The 17,311-nt window shown below is 35.5% G+C and overlaps 1 protein-coding gene across 10 annotated transcripts in view; it reads right to left on the reverse strand.

Moving 5' to 3' along the window:
• The window catches only part of KTN1 (kinectin 1), a 122,251-nt gene that overhangs the window by 25,420 nt on the left and 79,520 nt on the right, over positions 1-17,311 (reverse strand). For 6 of the 10 annotated variants that reach the window (XM_066344592.1, XM_066344598.1, XM_066344597.1 and 3 more), the window contains 12 exons: positions 16,642-16,710; positions 15,734-15,771; positions 14,919-15,009; positions 14,704-14,772; positions 13,162-13,199; positions 12,432-12,522; positions 12,309-12,353; positions 11,013-11,050; positions 8,324-8,417; positions 5,880-5,948; positions 3,619-3,656; positions 1,218-1,308 (listed from right to left, as the gene is read on the reverse strand). In XM_066344592.1, the coding sequence (XP_066200689.1) occupies positions 1,218-1,308; positions 3,619-3,656; positions 5,880-5,948; positions 8,324-8,417; positions 11,013-11,050; positions 12,309-12,353; positions 12,432-12,522; positions 13,162-13,199; positions 14,704-14,772; positions 14,919-15,009; positions 15,734-15,771; positions 16,642-16,710 (771 nt within the window). The remainder of the gene's footprint in view (positions 1-1,217; positions 1,309-3,618; positions 3,657-5,879; positions 5,949-8,323; positions 8,418-11,012; positions 11,051-12,308; positions 12,354-12,431; positions 12,523-13,161; positions 13,200-14,703; positions 14,773-14,918; positions 15,010-15,733; positions 15,772-16,641; positions 16,711-17,311) is intronic. The other 4 variants (XM_066344601.1, XM_066344599.1, XM_066344600.1 and 1 more) reach the window with 1 other exon arrangement.

Below are 17,311 nucleotides of genomic sequence, written 5' to 3' on the forward strand. Positions count from 1 at the left end.
CACTCCATCTTCACATTTATTCTCATTAATCCTCACAACAACCCTTACATGTATTTACATCCTCGATATAGATGGGAATTCCACAGCTAAGGTAATCTAAGAAATTTGGTCAAGTGTACACAGCAAATGAGGTGGCAGAACTAGCAATGTGCTTGCCTCCAGTGTCCTGGCTCTTTCACACATCAGTGCCTCCAGAACTACTGCTGCTGCGTGAGAATGGCATTTACTATGCCCTCCTTGTCTCAGAATGCAGATAATAAAACACAGTTAGGATGTTAGCAGTATACTGGCAAATTCAACTCCGGTATTGTGGCCAAGCAATGCTGTTAGTATTACTGGTTACATAAACACATAAGGGCAATTCACATACCTAATTTTGACAAACTCAAGGGTGCAGGAACATTTTAATTTGTTTAATTAACAAATTAATGCAAACTTTGAAATTTTTACTTATATTGTAAAACACATACAACTTACTATCAATATCCCTTAAATTTCAATAACATTTTTAACACTGCTTAAGTCTTAGCAATCATACTTTTCTCTGCAAAAATTCCTTTTCTACTAAAAATGTTTGTATTCTACTCACAGGTGTCACCTTCTAGTCAGACATAATTTAAGAAACTCACCTTAATTCACTATCTATTTAATAAAAGTATCGAAATTTATATTTTTTAAGGCACTATCCCTTCCCATTTTAGCATAGAAGTATTCAGGTCCTGAACCTCTAATTTTTGAACCACCTCAATTAAAACAAGGAGGTCCCAGAAGGCTTTGAAAGACATTTAATTATTAAAAATACATGGTTTGAATACTGGCATTAGTTTTAGTACAATGAAGCCAAGCCCAATCAAAATAAGAGGAAATAACTTTGATTTTTAAATGTGAAACTGAAAGAATAATTTTCCCAAATAAAAAGTCAATAGAAAGTCAACTCTATTTTAATAAAAAAAATTTTAAATATGAAGCTATAAAAATTATAGCATCAGTATTTTAAAAGAAGTGCACAAATGGATCTTTTCATATATTTATTTAAAAAATCTATTCACCAATAAAATTACCCAATAATCCTCCCCCTAAAAGCCACACTCAAAATAGTACTTCCAAAGACTAAGAAAAATATTTAAAGTAAAAGTAGATTTTTAAAAAATTCTGAACCATGATACTTCAGTGAACTAATAAAAAGAAAAGCTTTACTCTGATTAAAATTTGCTTACATTGTTTTTCTTCCTCTGGTGTTCAACAGCATCCTTCAAAGAATCTAATTCATTCTGGAGACCAGTTATTTCTTTCTCTTTTTCTGAAATTCTAAACCAGAATACGAATATATACAGTAATATTTTAGGTAAACAGTGATTAACAATATGCAAATTATTTAAATTTCACTACTGTTACTGTAGAAAGCTTATCCATAAATTCTTATTTTCAGAAATAATTCTTTAAATAAATTTTTTAACAATATGACATGCTGACATTTGTTCTACAGTGAAATCATCCCTTGAGAAACAATTCATGAACGCATGGACTGCTGTACTTGTAGAATTTCTATTTTTATCTAGGGTAGTGAAATAGCTATTTCAGAAGAGTAAAACTGATGTAGAAGCACTCTCTTAAATATATTACCTTTTTCCAGAAGATAATAAAATCAAAAAGGCCAATCAAAACAAAGGCAAGCTCTGGCCAGTTGGCTCTATGATACAATGTTGGCAGGGTGTGTGGAAGTCTTGGGTCTGATTCCCAGCCAGGTCACACAGGAGAACCACCCATCTGCTTCTCCACCCTTCCCCTTCTCCTTTCTTTCTCTTTCTCTTCCCCTCCCACAGCCAAGGCTCCATTGGAGCAAAGTTGGCCTGGGTGCTGAAGATGGCTCCATGGCCTCTGCCTCAGGCATTAGAATGGCTCCAGTTGCAACGGAGCAACGCCCCCTAGGGGGCTTGCAAGGTGATCCCAGTCGGGTGCATGCGGAAGTCTGTCTCTCTGCCTCCCTGCTTCTCACTTAAGAAAAATATAGAAAAACAACAACAAAAGAAATAAAACAAGGGTAAAGATACTACTCAGAAAAACTAGGATATTTTAAAATGAATATGAAGCAGTAAAAAGAAGCATTTGATTTTTTATTAAACAAGAACATCAGAAAAGCAAACGACAAGTCAAAGAAAGTTGCTTGATTATACAAATGAGATAATCCAACTTTTATTTCACTGGTGAAAATGCACTATACAAAAGGCTGAAATTACTGGGTATCTGCACGATCCCTGATACCCTAATTTGTGTGAGCAGTGTACCACTGATTTTTAAATGCTGAACTTAAATAATAATTTTCCAAAATCAAAAGTTCAAGAAATGAGTTTCTTAAACTGCCTAACTCACAATAAAAGTATGCAATTAATATAAGATAGGTGTTCCCTTGTCATTTTCATAACAATCTTGAGGTTCCTAGTTTTCTGGTTCTAATTAATTATTTCCCAGAAATGTAGAAAGCAATGGCAAAGACTCAGAACTCTGTTATAGTGAAGAGCAGCTTGAATAGAAATCTAAATTACAAATAGCTCTTCCCCTAAGAATAGGCTCTGTAATAAAGGGTTAACAAACTAGGGCTCTGGGCCTGACCCCCAGTCTGGTTTTGTGTGGTCCCCAAGCCAAGAGCTGACTTTCATGTTTTTAAAAAACTGTTTAAAATACATGTAAATGAAACAGAAATCTGTGTAACCCATAAAACCTAAAATATTCACCATCAGAACATTTACAGAAAAGCATTTGTCGCTTGCTCTATACGGTCAAACTCAAGACCTAATTTGAGAGTAAATAATTCTACACAAGTAAACCACCAACTTTGTAAACAAGTAATGATGGAATAATGGAATAATATTGAGTTTACTTATATCACCTAATTAGTGTGATTGACATTTAACATGTTGAAACATACCAACTTATCTGAAATGACCTTAAATATAGCCTCTTAGAGAAAAATACAGGCCAACAATAAAAGAAAAGTTTCAGTTAAAGAAAAAAAGTCTCCTTTAAAAGAGAGCAACCACAAAGATCATAAGATTTTTAAAATGCATAAGATAAACCAAAATTTTCATCATTTCAATTCCACGATGATGAATGAGATAATTTAGGTTAAATAAGTAAAGCCTTCGTCTGATCTGTGGTGGCACAGTGGATAAAGCGTCAACCTGGAAATGCTGAGGTTGCCGGTTCAAAATCCTGGGCTTGCCTGGTCAAGGCACATATGGGAGTTGATGCTTCCTGCTCCTCCCCCTTCTCTCTCTCTCTCTCTCTCTCTCTCTCTCTCTCTCTCTCTCTCTCTAATGAATAAATAAATAATAAAAATAAGTAAAGCCTTCCAACTATAGTTTAATGTGATTAGATGCTTTCTGAATGCCTATAAAAGAATCAAAATTTCCCAGCAAAATGTTCAAAGAAATCCAAATACCATAAAAAGATACATTAGCTCTGCCAAAGGCACAGCTGAGCTCTACTGATCTGTAGTTGAAAAGATCTACATAGAATTGTAAAAATTTAGTGACTATTTGCAGTTAATTAAATTGTTTTAGAATTATTGTATATAAAACGTTACCACTCCTCAAATTATGAATCAATATTGTTACTTACACTTTTAATAGTTCTTCATGTGGGGAAAAAGTAGATGCCTATTAAAAAGATTTAATTAAATGTTATTTCAAAACAAAGCTTTTCAGAAGACTTTTGAAAATTAACTTCTCAGACATAAATTAAGACAACACCACCTGACCAGGCGGTGGCACAGTGAATACAGCAGCAAAATGGGATGCTGAGGAACCAGGTTTGAAATCCAACAGTCACCAGCTTGAGTGCAGGCTCATCAGCTTGAGCACAGGGTCACCAGCTTGAATGAGGGATCATAGACATGACCTCATGGTTGCTGGCTTTAGCCCAAATGTTGCTGGTTTGAGCAAGGGGCTGCTGGCTCAAGTAGAGCCCCCTGGTCAAGGTCCATATGAGAAAGCAATTAATAACAACTAAGATAACATAACTATGAGTTGATGCTTGTCATCTCTCCCTCCAGATGTGTCTGTCCCTCCCTCTGTCTCTCTTGCAAAAAATATATAAAAAAGGTATATTTTACCAAAGGTAAAAATACCATATATTCTGTATGTCACCAGGTAATTTTAATAAAAATTTGTAAAATGTACTGAGTGCTAGATAAAATCTACATTGTCAATACATACTTAAAATTTTCATTTAACAAATATTTATCAATGTCCTACAAGGTATAAAGCACTGAGTTAACACTTTAAAACTTTCATACTGTATATTTGTTTGACTATCAGGGGTCCCAAAACTTTTTACACAGGGGGCCAGTTCATTGTCCCTCAGACCATTGGAGGGCCGCCACATACAGTGCTCCTCTCACTGACCACCAATAAAAGAGGTGCCCCTTCCAGAAGTGCGGAGAGGGGCCAGATAAATGGCCTCAGGGGGCCGCATGCGGCCCGCGAGCCGTAGTTTGGGGATGCCTGGACTACACTAAGCTTCCAAAGGTCAAAAACTATCCTAAGTGAAGTAGAAGAAAAATTCAGAAAAGTTAACTTGCATGTTACAAAAGTAAATATTACATATTATAATATAAAAGTATATGGCCCTTCACATGATATTTATTCCTTGATGACTATATCTCAAATTAAACTAATATAAGCTCCTTGTCAATGGGAACTAATTTTTTTGCTCCTCAAAATACTTTCTAGTTTATCCGTATGTGTTGATAAATTAATTTAAAAGATATTTTGGGCCTGATCAAGCCATAGTGCAGTGGCTAGAGTGTCAGCCTAGGACACTGAGGACCCGGGTTCAAAATACCTAGGTTGCCAGCTTGAGCATGGGCTCATCCAGCTTGGGCATAGGCTCAGCAGCTTGAGCACAAGGTTGCTGGCTTGAGCATGGGATCATAGACATGACTCCATGGTTGCTGGCTTGTACCCAAAGGTCGTTGACTTGAGCAAGGGGTCAATGGCTTGGCTGGAGCCCCCCCCTCACCAGTCAAGGCACACATGAGAAAACAATCAATGAACAACTAAGGTGCCACAACGAAGAATTGATGCTGCTCATCTCTCTCCCTTCCTGTCTGTCTGTCCCTATCTGTCCCTCTCTCTCTGTCACACACACAAAAAATAGTGGTAAACAATTACTTATAATAGTACACATTTCTTAGTTTCTTTCCAATTACTGATGTTTTGTTCAGGGAAAGGAGCGGTGGGGTATACACATACTGTACTTCCCATGTATAAGACAATCCCGTGTATAAGATACACCTTAATTTTGGGGCCCAAAATTTGGAATAAAAAGGTATTACATAAAGTTACTGAACTCAAGTTTTATTCATCATAAAATTCATACAACTCCTCATGACTGTCAAAACTCCCATCCATTAGCTTGTCCTCATCTGTATCTAAGGAGGAATCACTGTCTTCAACAATGAGCACAAAAGCAAGTGCAAAAAAGCAGAAATGCAAGTAAAAAATATCCACGACCACTATATAAGACGCACCCAGTTTGTAGACCTCAAATTTTTCGGGGGAAAGTGCGTCTTATACATGGGGAAATATGGTAAGTTAAAACTGCCTTCTAGAAGATCTGGAAACATACACAGATACATAACAGATCTGGAATGAAGACTAATATTATTTGTGTACACTTTATAAATTGTAGATTTTATCTTGGATGTTATGACACAGCAAACTGCTTTGTTTTTCAGGGAATTTAACAAACATCTATAAATTAAAAACATCCTTTATACTCAATGAAAAGGCAAAATGGCAAAGACTACTTATAGACCATGAAGGTCTATATAATTTTTGACCACATAAATAAATGGCAAGCTATCTATTAGTACCTACCTGTTGGTAGTTCTGTTGCTGAAGCTGCTCAGTTTGGCATTTAAACAATTTATTTGCATCTTGTACCTCCTAATTTAAACAAAAATTAAACATTAATATATGAATAGAGATTTTTATTTTCCATATAAACTTTTAAAACATATCATACAAGCCAGGAAAATTCTAAAGTAATAATAACTTTGAAAGGGTATAAGCCCTAGTTATGAAATGAGTGATTATTTTGCACTAGCCTGGAAGAAGTATATCTCAATGGAAGAAAACAGGATCCAGAAGCAGACCCAAACACCTAGAAGAATTTAGTCTAGGGTGACATTTCAAACAAGTAGGACAAATTCTAGTGATGTTTTGGGAGAGCTACACTTCGTCATGGGGTGCTGTCCCATGTGCTGTAGGATGGTTAGCAGTGCCCTGGTCTCCATCCACTAGGTACCAGCAGCAGCCCTCCACCAGCTGTGGCGACCACAAATGTCTCCAGATAGTCCTAAATGTCCTTTAGTTGGCAGAACTACTGCAGTAAAATAATCATGGATTATTTTTTAATAATGTAGCTTGCCTTTTTTTTTAAGTAAAAATGTTATAAACTTACTCAAATAAAGTACATATGAATAAAACATCTAAAGAAAAAATTAATCATACATGTAGTAGAAGAAACATGAAAATATTTTTATGATCATAACATGAGAGATACCTTTCATCCCAAGACTTAAAACTCAAAATATTACTTATACTGGAGTACACAAAACTTTTCAATTTTCAAAAGAGGGGGTAAAAACACAAATGAAGTGTTAAAAATAACACCTCACAGCCTGACCAAGCGGTGGCACAGTGGATAGAGCTTCGGACTGGGATGCGGAGGACCCAGGTTCGAGACCCCGAGGTCGCCAGCTTGAGCGCAGGCTCATCTGGTTTGAGCAAAGCTCACCAGCTTGGACCCAAGGTCGCTGGCTCGAGCAAGGGGTTACTCGGTCTGCTGAAGGCCCGTGGTCAAGGCACATATGAGAAAGCAATCAATGAACAACTAAGGTGTCGCAATGCGCAACAGAATCCTAATGATTGATGCTTCTCATCTCTCCATTTCTGTCTTTCTGTCCCTGTCTATCCCTCTCTCTCTCTCTCTCTGTCTCTGTAAAAAAAAAAAAAAAAAAAATACCACCTCACATATGAAAAGACTAATTTCCCCTGTATTAAAAGGGATCTTATAAATAAGAAAAAGTTAACCTGGAGGAAAAAATATATGGAAAAAATTAAAGGCCAATTCATATATAAAAGGAAGACTGCTTACCTTCTCTCACATTCAAAATGCAAATTAAAACAATCTGGCCATTTATCAAGCATAATACCAAATGTTTTCATGTGTGTCAGTGTTGGAGAAGATGCAAAGGAAACGGCCCTCAGTTGGTGAGAATGTAAATTAGTAAAAATACTTTTGGAGCATTATTTAGTATTATCTAACAAATTTAAAGTACATCTACATAGGAAGGTGAGGGAATCTGACAGAACTAACACTTGGAGATGAAATGTGAACTAGAGTAGCCTGAGAAATGCAGGCATCTAAAATTTGCTACCACTTCAAATAAATGTTTTGAAATACTTTGAACATGAAGGTAAAGAATATATTGATTTTCTATTTTAACCATCTCTTTCAAACGGAAAAGAGCCTGTTGCTGGTGACACAGTGGACAGAGAGTTGATCTGGGATGCTGCGGTCCCAGGTTTGAAACCCCGAGGTCACCGGCTTAAGTGTGGGTTCATCTGGCTTGATCATGGGATCATAGACATGATCCCCTGGTTGCTGGCTTGATCCCAAAGGTCACTGGTTTGAAGCCCAAGGTTACTGGCTTGAAAAAGGGTTCACTGGCTTGGCTTGAGCTCCACCCCACCCCAGTCAAGGCACATATAAAAAGTACTCAATGAACAACTAAAGTAACAGAACTATAAGATGATGTTTCTCATCTCTTAAAAAAAAAAAAAGGAAAAAAAACCAATTCTGCATAAACTTTTGATTTGTCTAAAATAATCACTTCTAGGAATTTTTAGATGCATGTAAGAATATGCACTGCAGAACTGTGGTAATAAGAAACACAACTCTAAATCTAGGTACCCATAAACTAGTGTGATACAACCATATAACAAAATATCATTAAAAGTGAGACAGAAAAGTACCTATGTGAGAAGATCTCAGAAACATCATTAATTGAGGGGAGGGAGCAAAATATTAAAGTATCTATAGTTAAATATAAAAAACAATTAAGTGTGCAAACACATGCATGGGCACTTTCTCAAAAGATACACAAATGATAGTAAATCATCTTTGAGGAATAAAGCCCAGAAGTTGTGTGGGAGTAAGAGTTACTCTGTATTCTATTTTCTTTTGTAGTAGTTAAAATTATTTTAAAATATTCAAGACAATAATTCACACAATAATTTTAAGTAAACATACTCACTTGTAGCAACTTTGTTTTGCTAGGAATATCACTCTCCCTCTCTTTTAAAAGCATACTTTCCACTCTATTCATTTCATTTTCCTTTTCTTTCAACCTAGAATTTTTACAAAGACCTTTTAGTTATACACATTAAAAAAAAACAAAAAACAGGCTCTAATTCATCTGTAAAAAAAAAAAAAGGCAGAAATAATGCCAATCAGCTTTATTCCCATATTACAGCAACTTATAAATTTGTTTTAAAAGACAATTATTGTCAGAATTATTCACCTCAAAACCAAGTACATCCTAAGACTACTACAGTTTATTTTATACTTAACAGTTCCAAGGCAACTATGGCTTTATCTACGAGGAAAATCTAAAATTAGTTGACCCTTGGCCTGACCTGTGGTGGCGCAGTGGATAAAACGTCAACCTAGAAATGCTGAGGTCGCCGGTTCAAAACCCTGGGCTTGCCTGGTCAAGGCACATATGGGAGTTGATGCTTCCAGCTCCTCCCCCCTTCTCTCTCTCTCTGTCTCTCTCTCTCCCTCTCTCTGTCCTCTCTAAAAATGAATAAATTAATTAAAAAAATAAATAAAATAAAATTAGTTGACCCTAGAATTTCACTCCCAACCCTTTGTACTGAAGAGATGCTATATGTAATTTAATCTGGTTCTCTCTAATCCAACATACATTATGTATGTATAGCCTCAGTGAATCCTTATTGCCTTTGTCATCCTAAACACAGACCTGTCTAGCATAATGCTTAACACTATTAAATGATCTGTTTAACTATATATTTCCTCAGGCCAGAAACCCATTTTAATCATTCTGGTATTCTCAGTGCCAGAGGGCACATAATAGGCTCAAATATTTGCTGAGCTGAAAGTTATTTTTATCCCACCTTAATCTAGAATTTCAACATTTTTATAGGTCTACCTGAAAAATGTCAAAAAAAAAAAAAGCATACATGAAGAGTAGGATTAAAAACTGAAAAGAAACAGCAAATCTTTCATACATATTACTGAAAGAAACCAATATGAAAAGGCTCATAGTATATATGATTCAAATTATATGACATTTCTAGAAAAGACAAAATTATGGAGACAGTAAAAAGATCAATGGCTCCCAAGGGTTGGGGTGCAGTGGTGAGAAAGGAGGGAGGAAGGGAGAGACAGGTGGAGCACAGGCGAGTTTTAGGTCAACAAACTATTTTATTTTTTTTGTATTTTTCTGAAGCTGGAAACGGGGAGAGACAGTCAGACTCCCGCATGCGCCAGACCGGGATCCACCCGGCATGCCCACCAGGAGCAACGCTCTGCCCCTCCGGGGCGTCGCTCTGCCATGACCAGAGCCACTCTAGCGCCTGGGGCAGAGGCCAAGGAGCCATCCCCAGCGCCCAGGCTATCTTTGCTCCAATGGAGCCTTGGCTGCGGGAGGGGAAGAGAGAGACAGAGAGGAAGGAGGGGGAGGTGGGATGGAGAAGCAAATGGGCGCTTCTCCTATGTGCCCTGGCCAGGAATTGAACCCGGGTCCCCCGCACGCCAGGCCGACGCTCTACCGCTGAGCCAACCGGCCAGGGCCAACAAACTATTTTTTTATAATACTGTAATGATGGGTACATGTTATTATACATTCCTTAAAACCCATAGAATGTACAAGACAAAGAATGAACCCTAATGGAAACTATGGACTTAAGTTAACAACAATGTATGATGATATCAGTTCATCAATTGTAATAAATGTACCAAACTAATTCAAGATGTAAATACTAAGGGATATGTGGGAAGGGGGTCACAGTGGAAGTCTCCAGTTTCCTCCCAATTTTCTTATGTAAACCTATAACTGCGCCCCCTAAAAAAATATTCTATTAATTAAAAAAAAGTGAGGTAGAAATAAATCTAAAATCACGTACTCTAAAGATGTATATGCCTACTACAAATAGGCCACAAATGTGTCTCTAATCTTTCTAATATTAGCAAATGTGACAGAAGCACCTACGCAGTCATACAATGCCCACAAGATAAACAACTGTACAAATGAGCAATAGAAACATCTTTGTCTTCCTGAAGACAATGACCTAATAAATATCCTTAATATCTTACTTTCAAAGACACAGAGTAGTCCAATTCTCAAACATCAATAAAGACTGATAACATCATATCAAAACAAAATCTCTTAAAGGTAATTCTATAAGGAACCAGAAAGACAAAGTCCAGATACCCTTGTCACCACTATAAACTGATTAGCATAGCATAGCTGGAATGACAACAGAAATCATTTTCCCAAATGTTACTTTTATGGAAAAGAGTCAATATCCATTATCAAGATTATGGTTAAAATTATCGTCTGGTTAGTTCAAAGATATTATTTCAAATACTGAAATAATTTTAATTTGAAATAATTTGAACCTCTTTACAGTAACTGCATACTTTGTTTAAAAAAATACTAAAACCAGTTTATACCAGGCAGAAAAAATATTTCAGAAAATGGCTTAAAAAGGTTTGTAAAAGATAATCTCCGTGTTATCTGAAATTCAGCACTTAAAGGACCCATGTTTTATTATGCCAGAGATTTTGCTTATTTACCTCAGGACTTTAATTCCTACTTAACAAGAAAGTGAATGAATTGAAAGAAACTTGTTATAATATTCAAGCATATTCTGGAAAATATTGAGAACTTTAAAGTGCCGGCTAAAAAGTATACTTACACAGTCTCAAGCTCTTCAAATCGTGATGCAGAACGTATCTAAGAAACAGATTCACATTTTTAATTCTAACATCAAAAAGATGAGATACTATAACATACATATATCCAGAATACCTCACCAATAAAATAAAAACAATTATATGTGGTGAATTTAAGATTGGGCTATTTATAAAACAAAGACAGAATAAATTTTCTTTAACAACTTTTTTCTTAGGTTTCACTTTTTAATTTTTCTTAATTTTTTTAGAGGTTTTAAATTTATAGAAAAATTAATTTAAAATTACAAAGTTCTAACTTAATATTTTAATGTCCATTTCTTAAAAGGATTATAGATTAATACACCAATTAAACACAGACACTTAAGAATGAGCTGAAAATGTAAGGGTAGAAACTGCTTTTAGGCTTAGGTTGACAAATCAGGCAGTAACAGACCTGACAGGGATAAAAGTGAACATATTTTACAAAAAACAAAATTATGGTGCAACAAATTTTTTAAATGTTAAAAATACATCTTTATTAATCAATATTGAATTAACATTCTGATTCCACATTAAATAATGTCATGAAGCCTACCAATTCTTTTTCAATTAAATTTATTGGGGTAAAGCTGGTTAATATAATTACATAGGTTTCAAGTGTACAATTCTATGACACATCATCTGTACCCTGCACTGTGTGCCTTCCAGCCAAAGTCAATTCTTCTTCCATCACCATATATTTGATTCCCTGTATTCTTTATGACCTCTACCCCAAGCCCTTCCTGGTACGAATATTCTGTTGTCTGTGTCTGTGACCTTAACAACAATAATTTTTAAAGTAAAGAAACTCAGAGAACAGCTAGACCAGGTGGTGGCACAGTGGATAGAGCATTAGCCTAGGATGCTGAGAAGTCAGGTTCAAAATCTCGAGGTCACCAGATTGGGCATGAGCTAGAGCGCAGGATCACCAATTTGAGCGTGGGGTCACAGACATGACCTCATGGTTGCTGGCTTGAAGCCCAAGTTCACTGGCTTGAGCAAGGGGTCACTGGCTTGGCTGGAGCTCCTGGTCAAGGCACATGTGAGAAGCAATCAATAAACAACTAATGTGACACAACTATAAGTTGATTCTCTTCATCTCTCTCCCTTCTTGTCTCTCTTTCTCTCCCCTTCTCTCTCTTAAAAAAAAACAAAACAGAAAAACCTCAGAACACATTACCTTCTTTGCTTTCTAATACAGTAAAATAAAGATTTCTCATTTTTACGTAATATGCTGGTAATCTGTTTATACTATACTTCTTTTAAGTTATGTGTGTTACCTCTTGAACATGAGCTTTCAAAGATTCGTTTTCTTCTTGAAGATCCTGAAAAAGAATAGGTGTGAATTGAACTGATATTCAAGTATTAAAAACAAGAGTTTACTTTTGTTTTTATCTTCTCACCTGTAACCATTTCCCTCTATTGGCTAGATCTTTCTCCTTCTCTTCTAAAACAGTCTTCATGGTATTCATCTGTTCTTCCTTTCCTTTCAATCTGACAGTAAGTTATACGAAGAACTATCAATGAAAATGTTACATGACTATACAAAGTAAAATTAACAGAGACTGCAAAAGTATTATTTTAGGTTGTATTTACAGCCCAAACTAATTAAATTAAAACGTATACATTTTAAGTATAAATGCATACAGATTCTGGAGATATTAAATTAAGATAGACAGATACAAATTAAGATAGATGGATAATTAAATCCATCTATCACTGAAGATGCAGATATTGAATAAATTAGGGTAGCTCTACTCCTACCTCATTATCAACGTTGTTTAAATCAGTATCAGCAAATTTAGACAGCTATTGCAACTGATTTGAGTATGAAATATATATATGGCCAGTTTTACAGTGGCTGTTAAAATGGGCAAAGAGCATCATCTCAATTTAAGGTCATATTCAGATTATAATTCATGAAAAATAAAACTTCCCAGTCTATACCCATTCCCATAAAAAAGCCTATAGGTTAAATCCTAATGAAAACTTAAGACTTTGAGGCCTTCTGAGATATAATTTGATATCCCCTAAAATATTACTTGAAATCAAATACAAAGAAGCTATAATTTTCATTATAATTGTACTTGTAGAAAAGAGATATTCAAGGAAAATGAAAAAAATGTTACTTACAAGTTCTGAAGCTCCTGAACTTGAGAAGTGATAGATAACTGAAATACAAAGAGAAAAGCAGAGAAAAAGCAATTCATAATCCTTTCAACTTTATAATAAACTTTAAAATAGATACATTACAAATTACAAAGATCCTAACTAAATTATTCATGCAAAAATGAGATGTTTTGATGTTTTGATGTTGTCATCTCTCGAGTCCACTGACAGTAAAAGTAACAAATTAAAAACATAAGGTAGGAGAGCAGGTGGTGACAAAGAATATAGTTACGAATAGTAAGTCTAAATAATACAACACGTCTGTAATTGTGCAAATTAGAACATTAAACTGTCCACATGCCTCCCTACAATATCAGAGCTCTTCTTTCCCAAACTTCAAGGCCAACTACTCAGCAGCACTCTGGATTTTCCTTCTTTAATCTCCTTTTCTTTTTTTTTTTTTTTTTTTTGTATTTTTCTGAAGTTGGAAACGGGGAGGCAGTCAGACAGACTCCCACATGCGCCCTACTGGGATCCACCCGGCATGCCCACCAGGGGGCGATGCTCTGCCCATCTGGGGTGTCGCTCTGTTGCAACCAGAGCCATTCTAGTGCCTGAGGCAGAGGCCACAGAGCCATCCTCAGCACCCAGGCCAACTTTGCTCCAATGGAGCCTTGGCTGCAGGAGGAGAAGAGAGAGACAGAGAGGAAGGAGAGGGGGAGGGGTGGAGAAGCAGATGGGCGCTTCTCCTGTGTGTCCTGGCCGGAAATCGAGCCCTGGACTCCTGCATGCCAGGCCAACGCTCTACCACAGAGTCAACCAGCCAGGGCCCAATCTCCTTTTCTTATCATACACAGGTTCAATAGTACCTTTTATACCCACAGCCCCTTCAGATCACAACTTTAGATGTCAGTTCCTCAGGAGAAGACTTTTCTGATCACTCAATCTATATTTAGAGGAGTTTTAGTTTTATCTTTTCATTGTACCCCATTTAATTCACCACATCATCTTCAAACACTAACATAGTGCTTTGACAAGTAGGAGGAACTCAGTGAATACTGCTGAATCAATCTGGTGGATGAATGAATGATCTCTTCCATGCAATCTCATCATTTTTTCAATGAAGCCTTATCAAATTAAATTCACAAAGCCCCATCTATTTCCAGAAACAATTTCTACCTCTCAAATCCCCCAATGAAATCTTTACTTTGTTCTAAAAGCAAAGGTTGAGCAATACATAGTCTATAACAAAATATTATTGTTCATGCAATTAAAAAACAAAGTTAAAAATGATTTACTAAATTGTTTTTGTCTTAAGTTGGCAAACTAAAATGAAACATTAGTACACAAAACTTTCTAAAAAAGAATCATTAACAGTTCAAAGATACAGTGCTTAAAATATCAAGAACGCTTTCTCAAATCAAGCAAAAAAAAATAAAAGCACATAACTCAATATACTTACATCACACTACTTAGTCTTTTTCTAAGGAACAAGATAAAAACTAACTAGCTCATAAATACACATATACTAACAAATCTGTCATGCTATGGCTCTGGGATTTTTACCTGTTGAGCCTTTTCAAGCTGGGTATTTCCTATTTCTTCTTTTAGAGCCTCTATTTCCTGTTTCAAATCCTTGACAATGACAAAACAGACAAGATTGGACAATGGAAACACAGAAATTGACATAAAATGCAATGCACAGACAAACACATGAAATTAAATGGTATTCACTAAAGTTGATAAACAAAAAAACAAACACGTTTTCTCTCTCCTGATACCTGAATAGTTTTCTCATTATTAGCAACTTTGAGAATTTCAGCTTCTAGAAGTTCTTCCACAGACTTGATCTTTCCATCTTTTTCGTGGATTCTTAAAGAAATGCAGTAGTAAACTTAAATAGAAATCATTACTAAGAACAGTACCAAACCACAAATAAGCTCACCAAATGAACGCTCCCTATTTTAAATAAAATAGCAACACATCAGGCAAAAAGGGAAATAATACTTAAGGTCTTTCTAAATGAGAAATTATCAGTTAATTACCAGATGGCTGAAGCCTATACACAAAAGGAGAAGCTGGTTGCATGCTTCAATAGTGAATATAAATACAAATAGAGAATTTAAACTTGTACCCTGAAGAACAGTAAGAAGAATCAAGTTCCTCTAACAATATTGACTTCTAAGGCTGCAAAAGCTGTGACAGGACTTAACAAGATGGCATCAAACTTTATAGACATCTCAGATAGAGGACACAAGCAGGAACTTATCTCCCTATCCAATAAAACCTATTCTTTAATAGGTACTACCACAAAAAAGAAAATTAACAATTCAATGCCATAAGTTAAGAAAATAAATGGAATCAATCGTGGAACTAAATTTTTTTTTAATTATTTTTTTTATTATTTTTTATGGAACTAAATTTTTTAACAATCACTTTGTACTGGGGAAAGCACAGCTTATTTCATCAATGAAAAATTCTAGAGTAGATGTTAAACCAACATACAAGAGCTATCTCAAATGCACAATAGAACACTATTTATCAGCACTAAGAAAATGGACCAAAAGAGGAAAACCAGTTTAATAGCATCACTTACACTTTCTTAAGGTCTTCAACTAGAGATGCAAAAGAAACCTGAAACCAGAAAGGCATCCTAGTTAGTCATTTGGTCAAAATATAAATGGGTTAGAAATAGAAAAGTATGTTTTCCTTAAATTTTCCACTACACCAAAATCCAAATGGGAAAAGTAAACCCAAGAATCATTACTAGATTTTAATGTCATAATTATGAAAATAATAGCACTTTAAAAGTAAGCAGCTTTAGGTCTAGATATGGTATGTGCAGAACAAAAGAAAAATCAAGACATAAATGTTAAAATTAGTGAATTAATAATTCTAACCAGATAAAGAGAAAATACAATTAAAAAATTACCTAATTTCAGATACTAATACTATTTAGTCTCACTATTTGTACACTCAAAACTATCATAATAAGCAATGACCTATCTAGAGTACTCTACCTAGTGCTTGCGATATATTCAGCATACAATAAATTGCTGCCTCTTATTAATAATCAAGTCACTAGTCATTCACAGATAAAAACTATAAATGACAAATTCTGCTTTGGAGAAGGGAGGACAAACAACAGACTTGCTGTGTTTAAATGTAACAGGTATGCCTGACCAGGTGGTGGCACAGTGAATAGAGCATTGGCCTGGGACCCTGAGGACCCCGGTTAAAAGCCCCGAGGTCACTGGCTTGAGCAAGGGATCACTGGCTCTGCTACAGTGCCTCCGCCCCAGTCAAGGCACATATGAGAAACCAATCAATGAATAACTAAAGTGCTGCAGTGAAGAACTGATGCTTCTCATCTCTCTCCCTTCCTGCCTGTCTGTCTCTGTCACTCTCCCCCAACCTCACTAAAAAAAAATAATAAAAATAAATGTAACAGATTTGTGCATTACTTTAAAAGAAAATGGTTACAGGATCTCCTAAATACATTACCTGATCATTTTGCTTGGCCTTTAAATCTTCAACTTCTTTTGTCAAAGATGAATTTTCTGTTCTTATTGCCTTTGTCAAAGACACATAAGCAGAACATAACTTCTATATTCTGAAAAAAATAGCTAGCTTCAAAATAAACTAGATTCTCATTTCTCTTTTGCCGCTTCTTTTTCTCTCTGGAAGGCCCAGAAATCTAACTTATTCCACATGTCTACAATTCTATAACTCCTAAAGTTAGCCAAATAGGTTTTCAAATCAATTATCCCCACAAGTATTTCTATTGATATTTCCACAACCTCACAACCATATAGCAGATCACTTGTCACTCTAAACTCAAACACATCTTTTAAGTTACTTCTTCCAGCAACCCCATCTAGCCTACTTGAGTTAATTAATGATAATCATAAAATAGAACTGAAGTCTCTCCTTCCTCTGGCCTCCACTACTATTATACAAGCTTATGATGTCTGCTAGTTATTGTTGGTTATAATTTGAGCATGGCTGGAGATGGAGAAACATATTTTATAAAGCACAACAACAGTGTCTACTTCATTAAAGCAGTAATGCTCTAATCAGTTATGTATTTCGGTATTTCTAATAAAATCTTAAATTTAATGAAAAAAATCATATAATGTTATAAAATGTGAGTAACTCACATGCAATTTAAAGG

The sequence above is a fragment of the Saccopteryx leptura genome, chromosome 6, assembly GCF_036850995.1.
Source record: "Saccopteryx leptura isolate mSacLep1 chromosome 6, mSacLep1_pri_phased_curated, whole genome shotgun sequence".
Taxonomy (NCBI): Eukaryota; Metazoa; Chordata; class Mammalia; order Chiroptera; family Emballonuridae; genus Saccopteryx; species Saccopteryx leptura.